Source organism: Pipistrellus kuhlii, unplaced genomic scaffold, assembly GCF_014108245.1.
Source record: "Pipistrellus kuhlii isolate mPipKuh1 unplaced genomic scaffold, mPipKuh1.p scaffold_m20_p_8, whole genome shotgun sequence".
Lineage (NCBI taxonomy): Eukaryota > Metazoa > Chordata > Mammalia > Chiroptera > Vespertilionidae > Pipistrellus > Pipistrellus kuhlii.
Window position 1 is genome coordinate 7,237,868 of NW_023425584.1, and position 24,474 is coordinate 7,262,341.

Consider the following 24,474-nt stretch of genomic DNA (forward strand, 5'->3'; position numbering starts at 1 on the left):
ACAGCTTCCAATGTGCCCTCTCCTCACCAGGAAGAAGTCAGCTTCCACACACAAAATGTATCTACGATGCAGACAACATCTATCTCCCAGCCCATCTCCTCAACACTTACCACTGATTTAAGAAATCATCACCATCCTTGTTGTGTTCAACAACACTCAATAGTTGGGCACGGCCAGAGTGAGAGAGAAGGTTTTACGCGATGTACAAACACGATTGAAAGGGAGCAGTGCTACGTCCAGGTTCTGCAAAGTTTCCTTAAGTTGATAAAAAGAAAAGTAGACGTGCTGGGATTTTAAGAACGCACTATGCTGCCACCGGCATGGTTACGGCAGCCTGCAGCAGCCCCCGGCCCTGCCCACACCTTCCCCTGGTCTTTCAACCGGGATAGGCAAACTAAGCGTCCCCACAGAACTGCCACTGCAGATGCTCTCGAGGATGGTGTCTGATGAGGCCCATATTCCGTTTGCTGTCCATTCCCCCCTCCCCCCAAATTCAGCAGCTCTCGCCCGGTATCCTTAGAAAACTGGATTCACGGGCTGCACCCACAACATGCCATGAGATGGATGGCCTGGCAGACAAGACACGCCAGGGTATGGCTCGGAGGAGCCAGTCCAGTTTGGGAACTCGGGGATAAAGAAATCGTTTCACCAAATACATATATAAAACACCCTCTCACGCATTGCTGAGCTCGACAGTGCCACACGGCCCGGCAGTCCTCCCGGCCACCGAACCTGGTGGAGGCTCTGGAGCCACCTTCCTGTGGCTCAAGCCGGAGAACTGTGTACTTTTCATAATCCAGTCTCCACATCCAGAAGATAATCACCTAAAAATCAATCCAAACCGCTCAGGTGACGCCCGAGATCAAAGTCTGGATATGCTTTGGATTTCTGTTATCCTTAAATGAAACTCTAGCTAATTGTTTTTTTTTTTTTAATGTTACAATCTCACATCTCGGTTCATTCATGCCAGGAATACATGCTAGCAGCAGAGGCAGTGAACACACCATCAGCCGGGACTGACACTGAAAACGAATGTATCGAAACTTTAAAAACCAGCAGCCGCCACAAGAACCAGGTGCCCGGGGGCTCGGATGCTGCGCCTTTTCTATTTGGGCAGCGTGACAATGGATGCGAACCTTTTACATGCCATCCCGGCGCTCTTTAAAGGAGAAATGCCATCAAATATAACCCACAACTCCCATTCACAGCGCACAAAGGGGACAGGTTGCTAGCAGCCACCTACGGCGCCAGTCCACACACATTCTGTATTGAGGGTCTGCATGCAAAGTTCCGAGCTGAGCCTGATCATCGCTCCCCTTCATGATGGAGCCGCTGAAAATCCAAAAAAGCTCCTCACACAGCACCCCCAGAGTTAACTCCCGCTTCAAACTGTCCTCATTTAGCTCCCTCACGATTTACTGGGTCCTTCCCTGAAACATGCCCTCGCCTGACATTTTAACTTTATGTGGCATTTGGGACCACAGTGCATCTCCATTTAGGAAACATCAACCTGACCCAGGTTAGGGAGGCATCCGCGGCGCTTCCCCCGGCAGCTAGACTTAAATAAACTTACCCTGGCTTACACCTCCAGTGGTGGGGAAAAAATTATGATAACGCATCAGAAGTTGGGTGGGAAGCAAAATCTCAAATGCCTGCTCTCTCTCCCAGCGTGTGAGCCCCGGAGTTCACACACACACACACACACACACACACACACACACACACACACACCAGGATCAATTGCATTATTTTATTTTCCCGTTCGCTGTTTAGAACTGAACTGAACGCAATGCAAAGTGCTACCGCGGATCCGAAGAAGCATCTTTCTCGCCTCTCCCCTTGGATAAAAAAACGGAGGCGAGATCCTTCGGCACAAATGCATCTACTATACAAATCCACTTTCAATTGGACGTGCTGCGTGCTCTCATTCGTCCACATTAATAACAGGTACTTTCTCCGTTAAACAAAAGGAAGCCGGCTGCAAAGCCACCGCGGGCTTCTTGCTTCAGACGATGCCGGTCTCAATTACAAAGCGGTGCAAACCCAGATTTCGCCCAAGCAGCCAGGTCGGACTCGGGGCCAGGCGCTCTTACCTGTCTCTGCCGGAGGCTTCCTTCCCTTGTTAGCAGCGTGCAGCATCTCTCGCTCACTCGCCCCAATCCTCAGCTCCGGGCTCAGATTACACCGCTCAGCCCACCCTCCTCCGCCCCCAGCCTCTGCTGCTTCTCTCCCCCACCCCACCCCACCCACCCCCCTTTTTCCTCTTCTTCTTCTTCTCTCCCCAGCAAGAAGATGCTTATGGAAAGTGATTAGTTTTTGTGGTCCCCTCGGAAGTCCCTCCTGCGGGCGGGCGGGCGGGCGGGCAGGAGCAGGGGAGCGATGTGACGCCACCTTTTAATCTTTTGTAAGAGTGGAGAGGCAGGAGAGGGACGCTCGATCAAACTGAGCTGCACACATGACTCCTCCAACTCGCAGGAGAGGCTGCCGCTGCCTGGCCAGAGCACCACCGCCAGGCTGGGCGTGAGGACGGAGCAGAGGAGAGGCAGAGGCGATGGAATGTGACAACTGTGAGCATCAAAAGCAGGAGCAGAGGGAGGACAATGAGCGAGGGAAGGAAGGAGGAGAGAGGGAGAGAGAGTAAGAGATGGGGCGAAGGTGGGGGGGGGAGAGAGAGAGAGAGAGAGAGAGAGAGAGAGAGAGAGAGAGAGAGAGAGAGAGAGAGAGAGAGAGAGAGAGAGAGAGAGAGAGAGAGAGAGGAAACACGGGAAAAAGACAGTGGGTTTCAGGCAAAGGATTCTGAGAATAAAGGCACTGAGCACAGTGTCTGGCGGCTTCTGTTTTTATCTCCGAAAGCAGGATACGCTGCCTCTCTCATTGAGACACACATCCGTGCATCCTCCAGGTTAGAGAATTGAGATCAGCTCCCGGTGTTCCCGGTTTTGTCTGATTGCCATTGAATGGTGCTGGGTGTACCTGTGGTTCTTTTTTTGGGGGGGTGGGGGGCGTGTTTAAATGCAATTCACTCTGCATATTTATTTATGTAGGCAACAATGAAAGCTGCTAATTTCTCCGGCAACGTGCAGCGTAGTTTCACTGGCAGATGGAACTCTACTTATCATAACTGCTGACAAACTGCCATGGGTAAACAAAAGAAGGAACAAGTGCTCAGCTCAAGAATGGGCTCCCAGGGAAAAAGCCCACGCCAAGATGTCCACACTGGCCAGACCCGAGCTCCCGGGGAGACCTGGAAAGGCGCTGATCTCTCCATTAGTTTTATTAATAAAGCAGAATAAAGAGGGGCGGGGGGGGCAAGGTGTTTGCAGGAGAGGCCGTGAGGAACGTGGACCCTACACTCCTTGTGGGCTCCCTCCCACGGTGACAGCAGGCTTGCTTGCCGGAGTCCTGCCACGGAGTTTTGGAGTCACTATTCCCACAGACTTTTCCTGCATCGTTCTGCCTCCCGGTTCCATGTTAAGGGAGGTTCCATTTCTAAAACAAAGTCCAGCCGAAACCGGTTCAGCTCAGTGGATAGAGCATCGGCCTGAGGACTGGAAGGTCCTGGGTTCGATTCAGGTCAAGGGCATGTACCTTGGTTGTGGGCACATCCCCAGTGGGGGGGGGGGTAATGCAGGAAGTAGCTGATGGATGATTCTCTCTCATTGATGTTTCTAACTCTCTCTTCCTCTCTGTTAAAAATCAATAAAATATATTAAAAAAATAAAATAAAATAAAGTCCAAAAGCAACGATGTCCCCACTCAAACCGTCTCCAATGGGATTGCACCAGCGCTGGGCCACTTCTGCTCATCTCCTGCCACCCCAGGGGTGAGGGCTTCACAGTGACATCCCCCAAGTAGCCTCTTTTCCCAGGATGCACATTGCTGGTCCCCAGGGGGAGGGTGTGTGTAAGTTGAGATGCTGGTGGAAATGACCACCTGCTTCCCCTGTTGGCCTGGGCCAAGAAGGTAGTGAGCCAGTAGGAAGAGGAGGCTTTGCACTGACCGTCCTTTAGAAATGTAAGCGATTTTGAAAACTGAAGGTAAATCCATGTGTCCTACTTATAAGAGATATTATCTTGAGGGGGGGAAAAACCCTAAAAAACACCAGTTATGTTACTTCAACTATGATGTGTCTCAACCATATCCCGCTGGCCCTGGGTATCTGGTATTTTGAAGTCCCTATGGCAGCTGCCAGATATAGAGTGAGAAGCGGGCCAGGAAAAAAGACCTTCCTCCTCCATCCTGGCCACACTGCATCCAAAGACGGATTGCTTATTCTGGTTAAACCTAAAGTGTCATGATTCTTGTCGTTTGGCCATAAGGAGATCTTTTTAGCTTGGACCCAAATAAATAAGTACCACTCCCGCCTCCCTGCTATGTGATCAAGAGGAAACCCTTCCCATCATGAAGGCAGAGCAAAGACTGGAGAACACACAGGGCCTGAACAGAAGGCAGTGGGCAAGCTGGGAACCCAGATCTTGGGTGGAGCGGGAAAGAGGCTGCAGGGCCAGCAAGGAGCTAGGGAAGGGGGCCCGGGAATGCGGAATTCTCTATAGATACTTCTCAGGGTCTACTGGAAGCAGCCACCTTGAAGTGGCATTATTGCTATTGGTCCTAGAGTTAAAATTAACTTTGTACAAGGGAGTGGGGAGACTGAGAATATTCTACCAATAAAAATAAAGACCCTGTTGCAGGAATACAACTCTATCGTTGCAATAAAAGTGGGAGAGGAGTCTGGGGGCGGGGGGGAGTGAACAGGGTCAGCAAGACAAGGTCAGGGCAAGTTAAAAAGAAGTGTAGGCCGCAAAGAGGGTTGTAAAAGCTTAAATGGCTGTCGGTATTGCTGCTTATGTTTTATCATTTCCTGAGTGAGGAGGTGGGCACCCTGAGACGATAGTCACATGTTGCTATGATTTATTTCTAAAATGTCTTAGGGGGACTATCAGATCAACCTGGGGTGCCAATGATGGCTCCAATGACATTATTATTTCTCCCCAGAATGTGACTTTTACAAGTCTTCTCTGTGGGAGAGCTTGATGCTCATGTGGCCAAGTGCTCCGCTTTGGGAACCAGGCTTCCTGGGATTGAAACTCAGCTCCCCCGCCAGCTTGCTGTGTGACCTTGGCCAAGTCATTTTGTCTCTCTGAGCAAAAATGGGTGTAATAATATTATCTGTCTCATGGAGGGGCTGCCATTAGGTAAAAATAATGTATGTGCTATGGGAATTCCTTTCATATATATACTTATATGATTTTGGGATTAGTTTTATTTTTTATTATCCTTTATTGATTGATTGATTAAGGTATTACATGTGTGTCCTTATTCCCCCATTACCCCCACCTTCCATTCATGCCCCCTCCCCCCTGTTGTCTGTGTCCATTGATTAGGCTTATATGCATACATATAAGTCCTTCGGTGGTTGATTTTTTACAGAGAGGAAGGGAGAGGGATAGGGAGTTAGAAACATCGATGAGAGAGAAACATCGATCAGCCACCTCCTGCATACCTCCTACCGGGGATATGCCCACAACCAAGGTACATGCCCCTGACTGGAATCGAACCTGGGACCATTGATTCGCAGGCTGATGCCCAATCAGTCAGGGCGGGAATTCCTTTCTTAGCATACAACAAGTACTTTATGAGTGTCAGCGCCTATTATTACCAAATCTTCCCAGCAGTTTGTTGTAATAGCTCAGATGGACAGTATTTGATCCCCTCAAAGCAAGCGCTTTCTCCCAATTCTTCCCCGGAGCCTTCCAGGGCTCCTTTGTCTCCTTCCCTTCTCTCGCATCCAATTGTCAATAACTATCAAATGCCCACTCCATCCTATGCCTCTCAAAGTTATTCTTTCATCTCTTGGCTCCTGGATACCTTCTAGGTCAGGCCGTGTTTGCCTGGACTATGGCAATCAAGCCTTTAATGAAATGCTTCTCTATGCTTTTCCTTTCTGTCCCAATACATTTGGGTGACAAACATGAAGGGTGACAAAATGAGGCACCCTCTCCTCTGGGGACATTCCTAGGGTCCAATCAAAGACCAAACCAGAGTATAATATCATTGCCTTCCCGCCCTTGAGAAAGCACTTGGAATTTCAGTGAAGGAGCCTGACATTATTCTAGGAATGACCTTGAATCTGCTCTAATGGAGAAAGCAGCTAATCTGTGGCAAACCAATACTTTACTATTAGTGCCTTGTTAGTTGTGACACTTCTCCCGACTGTCATGACACAGCGATTGAAAACAGCCATTTCGAGAGGATTTCTTTTCTTCTCCAATTCATCCTTCACGAGCTAGAATAACCTTCTTAAAATGCCACTCTGAATGACACCTATTCCCAATAGTTATTGATTGGTCAATTGAAAGTCTGTCCTATTTCATCACCTTATGAATCGGCTTAAACATCTTCAAAGGTTCAAAAGTGTTCCTGAAAATTCATCAGGAGAAACAAAGAGCACACAGAAAATATGTAGGGAAAGAATTAAAAAGGTGTGCCAGGCTGATGATAAAAAGATCATGTTACTTTTCTGGCAATTCTATTTGTGGTTATTGTCAGCCTTCTAAGATCTGTAATTAGTGATTTCTTATTTAAAATCAATATTAGTTTTTATAAGAAAAAAATCCTCAAGCATTCACTATTCTTTAGAGAACAAAGAGCAGTTTTCTTTGCCTCATGTTTAACCCCCTCTGTGCTTTGACACCAACCTACTCATGTAAACATTCTTTCTGTCACCTCCTCATAGGAGCTCCCTGCTCCCTCAGCCTGATCCTCAACCATTTCTTCCAAAGTCTCATGCATGTTCCCTGTTCTCTCTAGAATGTCCTCTTCTCCTTCATCACAACACATTCAATTCCTATCCCTTTATCTAAGACCAGGATAACTTACATGTCCTTCACAAACACTTTCCTGACCTTCCTACATTTACAGCGATGACATTGTTTTAATCATAGTAACTACTCAAGCGCTTAGCTGTAGAATTCTTCCTAGTTCTAAATCTTAGCCCTGAAATTTGCTTTGTAATTGTGGGATATTGGTCAAGTCCCCTTCCTCTTTCAAGCTCACTCCCCTCATCTGTAAAATATTGTTATGACAATTTAATTAACTAAGAGAAGTAAAATGATTAGCACAATAGCTAGGCTACAGCTCGCACCTACACAATAAAGAGTAGTTAGTAATATAAGTACTTATTATATGACAGGGATTTGGCATTGTTCTTAATTTCTAAACCTCACCACATGCTGTTGTTAGAACCATTTTACAGAAAGTGAAACTGAGGTAAATAAAATTAATTTCCCCAATGTCACAGGAGCAAATGTCAACACCAGGACAGAACCCCTATCTTTCTACCTTCCAGTCATTCTTATCCACACCTGTCATTTACATCTTAGCCCACACTGCATTGGTTTATTATTAGTATTTGGGTGCTCAGGTTTATGCTCTATTCTTCCAATTACATTAGAGACTAAATAAGAGCAATATTGGTGTTTAAACATCTCTAAATATTTATTATCTTTCATACATCTTTATTTTTTAAAATACATTTTATTGATTTTTTACAGAGAGAAAGGGAGAAGAATAGAGAGTTAGAAACATCGATGAGAGAGAAACATCAATTCAGCTGCCTCCTGCATATCCCCAACTGGGAATGTGCCCACTACCAAGGGACATGCCCTTGACTAATATAAAGCCTGGGACCCTTCAGTCAGCAGGCCGATGCTCTATCCACTGAGCCAAATCGGTTTGGGCTTCCATACATGTTTAAACAAAGGAGCTTGCTCACTCAATAAATGTTTACTGGCCCCTTTTTCATCTATGCTCATTGGGTTTTAAGTTTTAACCATATTTAAAAATTCAGCAACCCTTTTATAAGGAAATGCTTTCCTTACCCTTTCTATGGGAACCATCCTAATTAATATAAAATACAAACATTACATGTGAATGGCACATGTAGATAGAAACAAAAGACACTGTCTATGGAAAAAAACAATCCACAAAACAAGTGATACTCATCAATTTGATTGGGGTCCTTATGCCTGTCATTTGTATTCTGCTTAAAGATGGAGCCCTCAGGCCTCCTAATCCTTGCATGGAAGAGTGGAGGTTATTAGCTGAAAGTCATCCACTTGAGGTTACAGAGAAAGGTAGATATAACCACTCAAATACCCACGGCGCTCAGTCACTTTTTCATCTTACTTTTAAAATAAATGAAATAATTATACTCTCATTTATTTTCTTTCTGGCTAAGTCTGTATAATACTAAAACAACCTGGAATGACATAAAATATTCAGTCCAACAATGTCATGTTTTTTGATGTACATGGTGACAATGTCATTGACTTTTCAACAAATGACTTGTTTTATTCATATGTATAAATAAAAGGCATATCTTCCTGTATTTGCACAAACAAAAGCATTACAACTGACATGCCCTGTACGCCCTATGCAAGATGATCAATGGTATCAAACACTTAACCGTTCTTTAGGTATTTGCATAAACTTCATGATGTCAGAATATATTGTTGTACACTGATTATTATGTAAAGCGGTTACTAACATAGAACAGGTATTCAATATAGGTGTTTGTTAAATGAATGAGCTAAGGAGTCACCCCCATTTTGCCTAAACCCATCTATTTTTAGCAATATGTTTTATTCTCACCCACTGGTTTATATACAGCCACAAGTGTTTTTTGCTCTGTTACCTCCACACGTCATTTCCTATGGAATTGGTTTTGTTAAATGTATATTTCCCCTTGTTTGATATAAAAATTCCATTGTCCTCACCCAGACAGTGTTGCTCAGTGGTTGAGCATCAATCTATTAATCAGGAGTTATGGTTCAATTCCTGCTCAGGGCACATGCCTGGGTTTTGGGCTTGATTCTTTGTAGGGGATATGCAGGAGGCAGTGGATCAATGATTCTCTGTCCTTCTCCCTTCCTCTCTGAAATCAATAAAAAATATACTTTAAAATTTACTTAAAATTTTTTTTATCTTCAAAGTATGCTTTCTACGTTATATGAACTCATGGTAAATGATATTCCTCCAATTTCCAAGCACCCATTGCCTGGAACATTTTATTACATATAATTGTACAAATTAATCTTGTCTTGCCTTTGGGTATCTCATACTGATAGTGACCTTTTATTCTTCCAATATATCTAGATCACTCTTACTTTATTACATAGATTTTAAGTTTCCTGAAGTTTGTAGGAACTAAGTGTCTTCACTCATTTTGCATATATATATATATATATATATGTATATATATATATATATATATTATTAATATATTTGCATATATATATATATATATATATATATATATATATGAGAAAGAACATATAATACATTCCCTGGCCTTTAGAAAATGGTTAGAATAAGGCCTTATTAGGGTGGCATGACATTTATTTACTTCTATATATATAGTTGAACACATACCCAAAGTCCACCAGTGTTCAAGTTAGTGTCAAAATTAACTCATGCCAAACAAATAGAGAGTCTCACAGTAGGAAGAATTAACTGCTGCCCTCCAGAAGAATATAATTTCCCCCAATCATTTACACATTAGTCAGAAGTCAGCTTACTTTGACCCTTGGCAACTAATCCTTAGAGAGAGATTTCTCACATCCATAGGGTTTCTCGTCTATGAGGTCATTTCAGGCCCAGTTATACCCTCATCTATTCTGGGAGGTTTGTTTTTCCTTAGGGAGATGTGATGGGAGAAAAACACTGTGGACCTCACTCTACATAAGTCATCCTTACTCCTTGGTGAAAAGGAGCTTTCTTAGGAAAGCTTTCCCTTACTCATAGTGGTTCTGCCTGGATTCACTGCAAAGACAAGCTATGAAAATTTTCTATAAATTGCTCATTTCAAAAAAAAATATCTAAAATTAAAAAAGGGCATAACCTCTGAAGTTTCCGGTAAAACACTTATGTATCCTTCTTAATTGTAAATTTGAGATAATTCAGGTCCATTTTCATATCTGTTTACCAAATTGCAATAAACATGTAATGTGATTAAAGGCTGGTGACATAAATAGGTTTCAGTAATAGTTTATTGAATATTTTAATTATACCAGATCTTATTTAGCCAATTAAAACAAATTATTTTGCATATAAAATGACTTACATTCATTACCATGTTCTGGCATTTTGATTTTTGCCTGCTGAACAGAACTTTGTCTTGTCTGTTTTGCATTTCTGTCTTGCATAGGGATTTGAACACCCCCTAAAGAGAAAAACAAGATAACAGCCCCCAACTATAAAGTAAAAATGGAAAGCAAATCCGAAGAGAACTTTAAATCTCTGCTTTCCATGGTGGACCAAGCAGGGTTGGCCTCAATGAAACTCTAAGAATGTATGTTTCTCTCCATTGAGTTGGATACAGGCTTTGGTGGACTGTTTGGTTCTTGTTGCTGATGTTTTTCAATACGGAACATTTGAAAGCATCCAACCAGAAGTTGCACAATGATCACAGCCTTGAACATATTCATCAGAGGAACGCATTCGCTGCTACAGGTTTTATTTTTACAGTAACCGGTGTACTGCACTGTTTGCTGGGTTTCTTTAATATTCTTGCTCATGACAATCACAAAAAGCAATTCACAACCTTACTTATCAGATAGTTCTGTTTTATAAGAATCTGGTTGCTATTTGTAAAATCCAGGATAAAACAGTGCAATTTCTGATGCTGACTATCTGAACAGCTCTGGAAGCTGCTTGGAAGAGATATGTACTAAAATACGTAACGTGGCAGAATTACAACTAGCAGATGTTCTAGAGGGTGTACACTCAAGTGCATCCCAGAGTATGTGACATTGAATGGTGCTACTTTTGAGATCTACAAACACATTCTGCCTTTAAACTGCCCCCACCACTCACAGTCTTTCTTAACTCCAAATTTTAACTCTTTCACTAGAACAAAAAATCAAACAAACAAAGGTAGAGAGTTTCTCAAAAAGAATGATCAGTCACAACAATCACTATGGAATAACTGTTTCCAGGTCGAAATGAAAGCAGGGATTTCAATGAAATAGTTTACTTCACGTACTGGCTTTCAAATCACTTGATGCATTGAAAGCAGTGACATCTTTCTGATGAGAATTTAACACAAAAATGGAGATTTTAACAGCTGACAATTCTCCTGTAATACGGGACTTAAAACACACACACACACACACACACACACCAAGACAAACAAACCATTTTTTTCCAGTGATTTGGCTGCGCAGATAGCAAAGAACAGTGTGTCATAGACACCCTTAAGAGCATAGATCGCAGTTAAATCTTTTTTTGATGTCATTTTCGTGACTGTATGTTAGTGTGAGAGAGAAATGGGAATAGCATGCACCACTGAGAGGCAGTGTAGCGCAGTAGAAAAAGTTACTGGATTTCAGTCCCAGGTCTGCCACCAGCTCAATGGGTGGCATTGGCCATACCACTTCCCCAATCTCAGCCTTCGCTTCTCCGTCCACTAAATGAGACTAATACATCCCAATTTTTGATACTAAGATACTAAAAGTCATTAGCATAATCATAAACACAGAGAACCATATCCTTGCCCTATGCTGTCAGAGTCTACCAAAGCTAACACTACTCCAGGGGAATAAGGAATTGTATTCTGGAAGCAGAATGCTTTTCTTGAGGTGGCTGGGGCACCAATTAATAGAGTGAGGCAATCAACCACTCAATAATCCTGCATTGGCCGGAAAAATTAATGCAGCTCACCTCTGTCGCTGTGAGTGCAATGCCATGTACTCAGAGGATGCTCAATAAATATTAGCTGATGATGATATTGACAGGGTGCCGTGTACAGTCACATCACTAAGTGAATTACTAAGTTTTCAATTGTTCAGAAAACTCATTGAATAATTATTGGCAATAAAAGAAACCTATCCCCTGACCTCCCTAACTTTTTTTTGGCGATGTCATCTCATGAATAATAAGAACATTACCAATTCCTGGAAACTTAATAGCTTGGTCCTAGTGATTTAGGAGAATAAAAATAAGACCATCTTTCAAACTATATTCAGAATATAGGCACTTCTGAAAACTCCCACTGTCATCACTCTGGTGCAATTCATCGTCATTGCTTTTCTGGATCATTGCAGAGCCTCCTAATTGCTCTCCATGATCTCCACTTTGGCCTCTGAGGCTGATAACTATACTAAGGTCTTCCAATGCATCCTAGCTTTCAGTGTCCATATTCCTATGCGGTCCTCCCCCACACCGATTCTGGGATTACTCTTGTGACCTTCTCTGGCCAATGGGACATAAGCAAACATTATACAAGTAAGGCATGATGAGAACTTGGAAATTGGGGCTTGCCCTATTGGAAGGGTGCCACCTCCATAAAAGGAAGCCCCATTTGGCCTCCTAGAGGATGAAGGATGGGGGGGATGGAAGAGAGAGAGAGAGAGAGAGAGAGAGAGAGAGAGAGAGAGCGAGATCCCCAACCATTCTCTGGTCTCCAGCCCCCACTGAACCAGGAGCTAGAAATAACTGAGTAAGCAAGTACAGGCAAGCCCAGCAGAACTTCCCAGCCAACACATCTATAATAATAAAAGTATAATATGCTAATTAGACTGGACACCTTTCCAGATGGCCTTCTGAACGAAGCCAGGGCTTCAAGGGAAGCCTGGGTCCCAGGTGCCAGAGGAAAGCTGGTGCTGGCAGCCTGGGGAAGGAAGGCCTACTCCTGTATGAATTTTGTGCATCAGTCCCCAGGTTAAGAAATAATACATTATCTTGTTTCAAGCCACTCAGCTTTGGTATAGTTTGTTATCTCCCAATAGATAACTGTTAACCTCCCCACCTCTACTGATAATTCTCAATTCTTTGATCAGTAAATTCTCTTTATAATACAAGCCAGATGATCTTATTCCTTTACTCAAAACCCACCAACAGCTCCTTCTCTTACCCAGAGTTAAAGTCAAATTCTTTCAAATGTTCTAAAGATTTGACATGCTTTGTCCTCTTCCCAGTTTATCAGATCCCAAATTCTACTAATTTCTCCTTCATTCTCTTCCCTTCAGTGACACATGCCTCTGCAGAATGTTCTTCCTTGTGTATGTGGGTTATTCTCTCCTCCAACATCATTTTTTTCTCAGTGATACCAACTCAGATCAACCTATTTAAAACAGAATCGCACCCTCACCCTAAACTCCCAATCCTCCTTTATACTCCTTCTCCAGCGCACAGTACACTAATAGATCACTGTAAAATTTGCTGATTTTTTTGTCATGCTGTGACCCCTTTACCCGAATGTAAGCTCCAAGAGGGCAGGGAGTTATATTTATGGTTTATGGTTGGATGCCCAGCACCTAGAGCCATGCCTTGCGCATAGGGTAGACTTAGTTAGTACTTAACTAAATTACAAAAATGAATCCTGCTGGGTTAAGATGATGGAGTTACAGATTTCTACCTTTAAAGATAACACTGAGAGTGAGGAGAATCTGCAAGGGCACAGTGTTGATGCAACCTACGAAGATTTATGGGCCATCACTTGACAGAGCACAGAAGTAGCTTTGTGGTCAAGGAACAGAGAAGGTCAAGAAGGTTCTTTGGAAAGGATTTCATCAGGGAGTGTCTTTAGCAGGTTGCGAGAAGTGCAATCGAAAGCAAAGAGAGGTGACTCCGCATCCATCAGAATAGTCACCTTGGAAAGGCTGAGAAGGAACCCAGGGAAGAGAAGGAGATTATCCAAGCTGGCGAGGACTGAGAAGGCAAGTGGTCTAAGAAGGAAGATGTAGCCAAAGGAGAAATTGTGATGTGCTTGTACCCTTTTCAAGAAAAGTCTAAGCCTAACCATAAAGAGGATTCTATCTGAGGCTCTGTCTTTCCATGTCAATGTCAGGGTTGAGGATGCACATGGAAGAAAACTGTTACAGGACCCAAGCACGTGCCCAGGGATGAGATGCATTGGCAGTTACACTCCATACACATGTATATTCCAAGGCTGGCCACTGCTTTCTTAAAATGATCACAACGCTAGCCAAGCACCACTCCCAGGCTTCCTTTTGAATACTTCCCTTTGTGAAAACGTCCATCCTGTAAAGGCTCAGCCTGCGCTGCATTGGGACCTTCAGCATTGGTGCAGGTGTGTGGCCAGGATTTGACCTTAGTTAGTGCTGAGCAGACGTGACCTGGGATGACTTAACGCCACCTCGCTGACTCAATCACTGTGCAAATCTCATCCTATACCATCCACTTTCTTCCTCACTTACCCACAACTATTTTCCCCCTGTTGTTCTGCAATTATTTATTACCTGGCTCAGTAATTGCATTGTTTATAGAGGCCATGCAAACTCAATTGTTAGGGGAGAAAATGCCTCTTTGCCCAACTAGATTCCCCTGAATGGGGAATAAAGGATGCCGGTCTCATTGAGCTCTTCAGATACAGCTCTCTGTGTTCAATTTTCCAACAAATGAAAATGGCCAAAGAGCAAAGGGTGCAGGAGATAGTTGGATGCAGCTGTGTGCTCCCACTGACGAATGGTGCCCCCTGCATTTCTGGGAACCCTCAGTAGCTCACTGCCAGGGCTCCTGCTTTCAGGAGCCACACATGGCCCTTCACTAAGCTAGTCCCCACCCTACCTACAACCTCTTAATCTGCTTCAGTTAGTCATTCCTGGCCTTCTACCAAACCAAAATACCACCAAGGAGAGCTATTACTGCAGCCCAGCAAATCCCCAGGCCAATGGTGGCCCTGGGACTGAGTGACATTTTTGTGTGTGGTTCTCATGTATATATTTCAGGATTCAAACCCACTTCACATACAGTATTTACTTCATGATTTGCAGGGGGGGTGTCATTTAAAACAATTACTTTAGCTTAATTACAGGAGATATAAATGGGATCTCACTCCTGGAAAAATGTTATCCTTAACAATGAGGTGTAAATTGGTGTCTGCTTAATCTGTTCACAGGAGGATAAGCTTTCTCCTTTCTCCCCTTTGTTTCTGTAGTCCTACCTGGGAAAACACATTCTCTTGAAGCATCTCTCATTTCTTAAGGAAACAGGAGATAGAAGTTTCATTCCTGATCCTTCTATCAGCTGCAAAATAATTTATCTTACATCATTTCTAGCATATCTTTTGAACTGTGGACCGCAGCTCTATTGTCCAACCTCTGTCCCAGGCAGCCAAAGACCAGCCTTGTTGGCCGGGTCTTTTTCCCCCAGTTGTGTGACCTCCTGCATATCTGGAAATTGAGTAAAAAGAGCAGGGGAACGAATGTTATTTTCACAATGACCTTGTGCTCCTGGGGGAATTGCAGGCACTATTCTCTCACTTAGGATGTTCTACATTTCAAAGGACCTAGCTTCCTTTGATATTAAAAAATGAAATGTGCAGTGTGATTGTTATTGTTTTATGACCTTTAACAGGTTAACCAGGTGGCATCAGGTTCGGCAGAGTGTGGTTCTGTTCCAAAGGAACAGACGTGGCTCCTGGTCAATGAATTCCATCGAGGGCGGCTCCACATTAATATTTGAGAGAGTATACATATGGCAGTTCCCAAATCCGCAAGAATAAAGGCTTCCTTTGATGACCTCAGTCCCTCTGTGTGTAACTGGAGGGCTTCTCAACCTTGGCACTATTGGCATTTGGAGCCCAGTCATGCTTTGCTGGCGGGGGCTGCCCTGTGCACTGTAGGGCATTCAGCAGCATCCTCTCTGGGTGAGGTACCAATGGCACCCTCTCCCCTATGCATGACAACCCAATGTCTCCTGACATTGCCATACACTTGTCTGAGAGCAAAATCAACCCCAGTTGGGAATCCCAAGGTTAATTGAAAACACAGCAGTGGGGAGGTTCTTTGGGGGATTCTGATATGCATAGAATTTACTGGCTTACATGATAATGTAATAGTAGGTAATGTGTATTGAGAACTCACCATGAACCAATTAGCACTAGGCTAATTGCTTTATATGTTTGATCTCATGTGAACCTTATAACAAATCTAGAAGGTAATTGTTATGATCTGTATTTCCAAGTGAAGGAAACTGAGGCTTAGCGAAGTTAAACAATTTGTGGAACAGAAAAGTATGTGTAAATCCAGAACTCCACTGAATTAGCCCCTGGCCCCTTTCTGGCTTGTCTACTCTCCTGGTAACAGTCTGAGAATCTGGATTCAATTCAAAAGTTGACTAAGTACCACTATGTTTAGGAAATCCATCTACAAACTAGACAGATCTATTTAAAAAAAAAAAAAAAGACAATGCTTGCCCTCAAGAATCATGTAAACAGAAAGTACAAATACAGAAATCCATAAGAAAAAAGTTATAAGGCCACTAAAGAGATCAGTTCTGAGTGCTTGAGGAGTGGTCCTCAGGCCTCAGTGGGCATAGCATCACCGGGTTTTACTAAAATGCAGGCTTGGGTCCAGTTGATGTGGATTGGTACATAGAACTGTGTATTTCTAACCTGCTCCCTGGTGACAATGCTGCTGGTCTGAGGACCACCCTTCGAGCAGGGAGGCTCTATTGTGCTAGAAAATGCAGCTTCAATGCCTTTGAGAAGTGAGGCCCAACAGTGTGTAGCTGAGATGCCAGGAAATCACCAACACAGAGTGGAACAGACAGGAGGAGAATGTGGGATCACCTTGGCCTTGCAATCCACACTTGTCTCTCAGGCCTTCACTTGGAACATCAACCGTGTGCCTACTCATGTTGACTGCCCACATATTCAGACACAGCTACACATCTGTTATCTTAAAGGACAAATAATAATTTGAAGCACGAAAACACCTACCCATGGAACAAAACTTGTTTCTGCAAACAAATTACACCATCATAACTGATTTTTTACTTTTGGAGGATAATACTTCCATCTCTTCAACATACCATGCTATCGGCTACATAAAAAATTAGTTTCATCCCTCCTCCAGACACTGCAACTTGGATGATTATTGAACAACAAGTAGACAAAAATTTATGTAACAAAGAAAAAATACATATATCAGAGGTCAAAACCAAAAATATATTTTTAATCTAGTAAAAGTCACAATTGACATTATGGTTATGAGGACTGTAGACTAGATTGTTGTTTATTTAACCATTCAGAGAGACAGAATCAAATCCTGTAATAAACATGAAAAGAAAATGGTTTGGGGACCAGTCTTCACTAGTGGGTATGGCTTCTTCACCTAGATCCCAGAGACATCTACCAATCACAGATTGGTGACATCTAAGTTTAAAGATAGGTCATCATGAAGGGGATGATTTTTGAATCATTTAACTCTGAGCACATTGAGCTAATTCTTCTGCCAGGAGGACACACTGGAGTGAAGGACCAAGTTAAAGCAAAGGCTGAGAGGCTGAGAATTGGGACCACCAGTTATTGCTAATGTGTTCCTCAGATAAAAATGGGAAAGACTTGTGTATATTTGGGGTTACAGGTACCACGGCCATTTACACTGCACTGTCCTAATGGGTGATATCAAAAGCTTAACTTCATTCATTAAGCACATATTTCCTCAACCCCTGCTATGTGCCAGCCCCCAGGGCATAGAGAGGAACTGTCTATCAAGCCTGTCCTCAAGAGTCATCCTAGACAAAGTGTTTCCTATTTATGAGTCATTTGTAACACACTTTTATGCTTCTTGCTGTATCTACTATTGACCATACTGATATTTACCCATTTTTTTCTGTACATAATATTATATCACTTTTCAGTTTTAACATAGCTGCAACTTAAGCAATGATAGCTGTGAAGTGATACGTCTGAAGTGCTTCTCAGGGTTGAGCCAATCAATTGTTAAAATATGAAAGTATATTTCTGAGACTTTGTCAGACAAAGTCTGCCAAAGCTTTGGGCCACCACCATCCCAGCCACCTGGCTGAACCACCCTGGACCTCCTCCTGATCCTGAAACAGGAGAAGAGGCGGGCCTAACTCAGGAGGGAGTGCCCAGAACCCTGAACTCTGAGCCTGTACACTGGACAGTGTCTGCTTTGCCGGCCTGAGGTCATTCCCTAACTATCCCACTTCCACGAAGCGTTCAAGAATTTCTGATGTGGGGGTTTGTAGAGGGCCTGTAGAAATTCATTTTAAAAACAAAATAAGCCCTTTTACTCCAAAGGTTGGTGTGAGAAGTTACATTTCCCTAAGCTTCAGATTCTCTCTTCTGTAAAAGGACCATATGTTAAAAATCCTTACTTTGTGGACTAAATCAGGGATATTATTTTCTTTTTAAATATGTAAAATAATATGTTTCTACTGATGAGAGAGAGAGAGAGAGAGAGAGAGAGAGAGAGAGAGATGCCCCTTCAATCCTTAGGGATTGAACCCACAATGGAACTGCTGGCCTTTTGGTGCATGGGATGATGCCCAACCAACTGAGCCACACCAGCTAGAGCAGAATCAGGGATTTGCAACTTCAGCTCTATTCACAGCTGTGCAGATCCCTCTGTGTTGTGGGCTACTGTCCTCTCATCATAGAATGTCTAGCAGCATCCCTGGCCTCTGTCCACTAGATGCCAGTAGCTCTCCCTCACCAAGCCTTAGCAACCAAAATGTCTCTAGAGGGTGCCTAATGTGCTCCAGGGGTCAAATCCTACCCCTCCCCAGATTATGACTGGATTAAATTATCACACCATGTAAACACATTGGCCTAGTACCTGGAACAGACTCCGGCCTCAGAAATATTCATAGCACTTACTTATTAAGCACTTACTATATGCTTGGCACACTTCTAAGCACTTTAAACCTGTTGCCTCATCAAATCTACACACACACCCTTGTGACTTAAGTCTCATTCTCATCCCCATTTTACAGACAAAGAATTTGAATGTCAGAGAGGGAAAGTAATTCGCCTGATGTTCCACCATGAGCCAGTGGCAGAGCCTGGATTCGAACACAGTTATCTGCCACGAAAGTCTGTGTTCTTAGATCTGTGGCTTTCCTGCCTTTGGAGGGGAAGAAGTCTCCACAAAAAGAGGTATCATGATGAAAGTCATTAAATGATGGTGATGAAAAAATTAGACAGCACACAATAGGCTAAGATTTCCATATGAAAAATTACATTCCCAGTCAAGAGACTGACAAGCGTATAAAGTACCTGATAGAAATGAAAATACAGATCAATTAAATGTGTACATCACAGTGGTTTGTCTACACACACTATCTCTTCTCAAAATGATTATAAAAGCCTTAACATTCCTTAAACTTTTAGAGTAAAAAAATAAAATAAAACAAAACAAAACTCAGCTAATAAAGACAGATGCATTGTGCTAGAATTGGCATTATGAGAGGTTTAGGGTTTTTAGGAGACAATGTTGCTCCAGTACTATGGGTGAGCCCTTGGATGATGGGGCTGTGGTTAATAAGCCCAAAATAGGGATGATAACCAAGAAATGGAAGCAGATGCTGCACTTCTCTTTGGCATTGGACCTGTGTGTCTTCTCAGGGATTCTTCCCATCTGAGGGTCCTGGGCAGCCAGTCTACAGTATAGACATTGACACAGGCCAGAATCCATTCATCAAGGTTGGTCTAAAAGAACTCAGAAAGGACCGTTGACCTACTGTGGCAGCTTGAAAACTAGTTAACACTCTTGACTGTCCTTCTGCTTACCAGCCACACACACACACACACACACACACACACACACTCACATACAATATCTTGTGACACTAAGTGCCCCTGGAAACAATGTGTAGAGGTGCATGTATATTATTTCCCCTCATAAACAAAAATTTATACACAAAGATCAACATCAACACCAATGGAAGAAGCAAATGCAAATGCAGGATTGTGCTATGGAATGTGTATCCATGAGAGAGAAGCAGAAATGGAGATGAGGAATAACAATTCAGAAAGATGTCGGTATTTCCTTCCTCTGAAGTTTTAGAACCCAGGCTAACATTGAATTATTAAGTTTGTCATTGTGGAACAGAGAAAAATGGAAGCTTTTCTACATTTGACTGAAAATCTTTGCATTTCTATAGAAACTTGCAATTAAATCAATTAAGCAATGAAAATCAAATATTCCATTAAAATCTAATTTTCCTCATATCTGATTGGTTATAACTCAGCTGAGTTGGAAACAGATGAGCGAGGCAAAATGACTTGACGTCTGAGACACGGAGACAGGAGAAAGGGAACATTTCAAACACGCTCAGAGAAAACGTAGTAAGAGCATCTTATTTTCCTTCTGCTTGTGTAAGTTTTGCCATTAGGGGTTCCCCAAACATAGGATTTCAGAACTAATTCTGCAGATTGAAATGCAAAATGCAAGATTCCTTTCTGCTCCGGCTTCTGTTTGCAAACATGTCCTTGAAATTTCCTTTTCCCCTTCAGGGGTTTGAAAAGGCTAGTCTGCGCTCCTATTCAGAGGTGCTGTGTCTGTGTGCACTCCAGCGGGCCTGCGATTTAGCTGCTACGGCCGACGATCGGATTGGAACTGGCTGTGTTTGCTGATTTGAGGAGTTACTGAGACCCAACATATCAAGGAGAAATTTATTCCTCTTTGTAGCAAAACAGAGGCATTATCTCCTGGAGATGCTGGGAAAGAACATGCCAACTGACCTAGATGTTCTTTCCCTCTATCCCTAGGGGTGACATAGCCAGCTACCTCCCTTCCAGCAATCGCCCTGTGGATGGAAGGCTGAATCTCCAAGAATGAAGTGGAAAGCGACTCCATATGCTGTCCAAAAAGCAAGTTAGGGAAAAGAAGACAGTAATTTATGAGTAAGATGCCTTTCCAAGATTTGATAAATGCCAGGATGCCCAACTGAGTCTGAATTAAATTGACTGAATTTTAAAAACATAATATGTAAATAGGCCAAGAGACAAAAGGAAGATAATATTCAGGGACCACTGTGTGCTTCAAATGTTAAACACAAAGGTGGTCTTGGTCACTATATTTATTTTTAAAAAAATCAATTGTCAAAAGTCTTTTGGAGGCCTGAACTGTTGGGATCTCCCAGAGAGCTGTTCGCATATTTAAATGCCAGAGCCAGCCCCTAATTATGTGAACCTTAAAGGAGAGACAGCCAAGAACCCTTTCCAAGTGCCACTGAAAACATCAAACATCGGAGGGCAGAGGGAGAAAGCAAAGTGTTGAAGGCAATGGCTACCTACCATTTTCCCGAAAGGAGAGCAATGGGAAATTGGCATTTTTATTCTTTACATTAAAAAAATTAATTTATAAGGATTTTCTTTGCTTTGCTACTCACACTCCCCCCTAACCATCTGTCTTCTCTGAACAGTTGGAGCAGGTGAGGAGGAGGAGGAGGGGGAGGAACAAAGAAAGATAGAAGTCCCTTTGAAAATAAACAACTGCTCTTGGGTTTGTTATCTCTGCCTCCCATTCAGCCAAATCCATTTCCTTGGTGATACAGACAGTGGTTAAGAATGCAAGCTCTGGATCCAGACCAAGGGAACTGAATCCTAGCTCCTCTGCTTATCAGCTTAGAGACCTTGGACAAATTATCTCTAGGGGCCTCAGTTTTCTTACCTGCAAAATGTAAATAAAACAAAAACAAATCCCACAAACAAATAGTATACATGCCCTCAGGTTGTTATGAGAATTAGTTAAGCATGAAAGGTACTAAGAACACGGTGGTTATTCTAAGTACTTCATACACAGCTCTGAAGGCACCTCTCAGCCCTACAACCACCCTGGTGACAGTACCATACGCTACAATGTCTTTTGCCACTGCACTCATTCAGATAATTAAAACTGTAGAGTGAGGTCATTGAATCCAGGCACCTGACTGGAAAAACTGTCAGAAATCTACTGGAAAATAAGCATCACTTCCTTTACAAATACACATACAAGTCTATGCAAGGAGTTTGGCTTGGTTAAGACCTTTTCTAGGTAGAATAGTATATTCATATTTGAGTCAAGGAATGGTAACCTTCCTTCCTTTAATTTAACCATTTCCAAGGCAAGTTTGGAGCAACATCATTCCTGTTTTAGAATCAAGGTAAATAATTTATTGTCCAGAAAGTTGGAGGGAGGTACTGCAGTGGTAGGTGAGGAAATGGATATTTCTCTGGTGATAATTCGGGACAAAACATGAAATTGGGTCCAGGAAAGGCAGTCTGTCCCACTAAGTGATCCCCAGGAATGCTTCAATGAGAGAGAATTAAGCCCTGTTAGAGAAACTCATTGCCCTGTGGGCCGTGCTGTTGCCAGATCTAAAGAGGATCTCTCCGTTAGGACAGGAGACCCTTCAAGCCCTTCTCCTCCCTCTCTGAGGAAGACACTTGGACCCCGTCCAGCCTGCCCTGCCCACCTGGAATCTTCCAGGCCTTTCTGTCACAATAGTGCTTTAGAAAAGTCTGTGTGAAGGAGGGAACTCTGGTATTTAATTCCATCCATCAATGTCAACCCCTCTTTCCCCGCTACCCCAACAGCTTGGTACATTTACCTAAAAGCTGAATAGCCTAAATGGATGGATTTTTGTGCTGGTCTCATTAGAAAGGGAAATTAGCCAGGCACTGTTCAGCTGTGCAGAACGCACGCTGATCCTGAAAGCCTATTCCGCCCTGCCCCCAATATTTCCTTTATCACATATGATGCCTGTGATTCCTTTAACATTTCTTAAAGGTTTCATTATCCACCACTTGAATTCTCATGAACACAGAGCTCCCAGTTCACATCTCCTCCTCTCATTGCCCAGCTCCAGTTGTCGGTTCCAGCATTTTCTTCCAGTGCATCCCACGCTCTCCTACCCCCTGCTTTCCTGCCACACCAGCCCATGGTCTGCTTCTGGGGCCCCTATGCTCCCTGCCACTCAGACCAGTGCTTACGCTGTTTTGTGAGGCTGGAACAGTCTTCCCTGCTCTCTGTCTTTTAGTTCTCAGCTCATGACTCACTTCCTAAGAGAAATCTCTGATCCCATTGAGTTTGGTCAACTTCCTTTGATATGTATTCTCTAAAACCACGGTTCTGTCTTTCAAAGTATTGTTGTGATTATTTTTATTTGTTGCTTATTTGGTGGCGGTTTTGTTCTTTTATTGGACTGTAATTCTGTTCCAGGCAGCAGGAACCATATCTCAGTAATTCATTCCTACTAACTAACTGTTGTGCATTAGCACCCATCATAGTGCTTGGCACTTTGTAGGTGTCTACAAAGTATTTGTCAAAAGAATACATATCATGACACCAGAAGGGGCTATGTTATAGGATGCTTACAAATGTAATTCTCCTATTTATCTATCTTTTTTGATCTCCCTAAAGACAGCAAGCAAAGGATGGTTAGTTTTACATACAACAACCATTTATCGAACTTGTGGGTCATTTTGCATACCCAAAGCAGCACATCCCTCCAATGACAATGTAGGCATAACAAGCCAACAATGGGCTCCACACCACACAATGCACAATGCTAATGTAGCCCATTTTTGGTTTTTAATAATCTCAGTGGCATTTGGCTTTAGCTAAATGTGACAGCTCCCTAACCAGTGCTTTAAAATTTAGAGACTGATATTAGAGGCTCTAGAGAATTGTAATTCTCAAAAATAAGGCTAAATGTGACAACTGAAAATTGTTGATGAAGTAAAAAGAAACACTGTATCCACTCATCTCTGCCTAGTGTATACCTCAGTGCATATGTGTGTATCCTATTTAATAAAGATGGAATATGCAAATTGGCCATCAAAGATGGTGGTGCCCACAGCCAATAAGGAGGAAATATGCAAATCGATGCGACAAAGATGGTGGCAGTCAGACTAGGACACTTGTGTTATCGCCATGTCAACGATGCAGGTATTCCTACCTGCCCCGATTGCTCCAGGCATCTGGGCAGCACATGTGCACAGGTGCAGAGTGGCCATGGCAGGACGGGTTGCCTGCTATGAGGGGGGGTGGGCGGGGAGTACAGGGAGCTACAGGAGGGTGGCAGCATTGGAACAAAGGCGGAAGGCAATTCGACCAGAGCCAAGGCAAAAGGCAGTGGCTAGAGTGAAAGCCCAGGTCCTGGGTACCGGAGGGAAGCTAGTACCAGCAATCAGGGGAAGGAAAGCCTATTTTTGCATGAATCTTCATGCATCAGGTCTCTAGTGTGTATATATATATATATATATATATATATATATATATATATATATCTCCTGTTTGAACTTTAGAACTTTATTGAGTTTTATTTAATAACACAGTGATCCCAAGCTATTTGGTACAAGTGGGCAAAGGTTTTGCCTAGCCCATTCATTTGTGATCGCTTTGCACTGACAGCAGCCTAGAGTTACTTTCTAGGGCACTTGAGAATTTCGATTAATAAGTAATAGACTAAAGTGATTTATAGCCAGTATTGTATTAAGCTTTTTCTCCCCAGAAGTCCCCAGCATAACTGTTCAGTGAATGAGCAATTAGAGAGCAGTCACCAGGGAGCTGGCTCCTCTGTGCCTTGCTGGAAGGAATGTCCCCATCCTCCTGGCCTCGCACCATGGGCCTGGAGTTCAGCCCCTAGTTGGGAGCCCCTTTCACACCAGCCCCCCGGAGGTTGTTAATAGCAGTCCCAATAGAAAACAAGCTG

General features: G+C 43.0%; 1 protein-coding gene across 5 annotated transcripts in view; it reads right to left on the reverse strand.

Annotated features, from left to right (window-relative positions):
* The window catches only part of TENM2 (teneurin transmembrane protein 2), an 867,288-nt gene that overhangs the window by 617,949 nt on the left and 224,865 nt on the right, over positions 1–24,474 (reverse strand). The window contains exon 1 of one of the 5 annotated variants that reach the window (XM_036424551.2): positions 2,094–2,219. The exons of the other annotated variants lie outside the window; for them this stretch is intronic. Within the exon in view, the coding sequence (XP_036280444.1) occupies positions 2,094–2,139 (46 nt within the window). The 5' untranslated portion in view covers positions 2,140–2,219. Of the gene's footprint in view, positions 1–2,093; positions 2,220–24,474 lie in introns of those variants that run through there. 5 annotated transcript variants of the gene reach the window in all.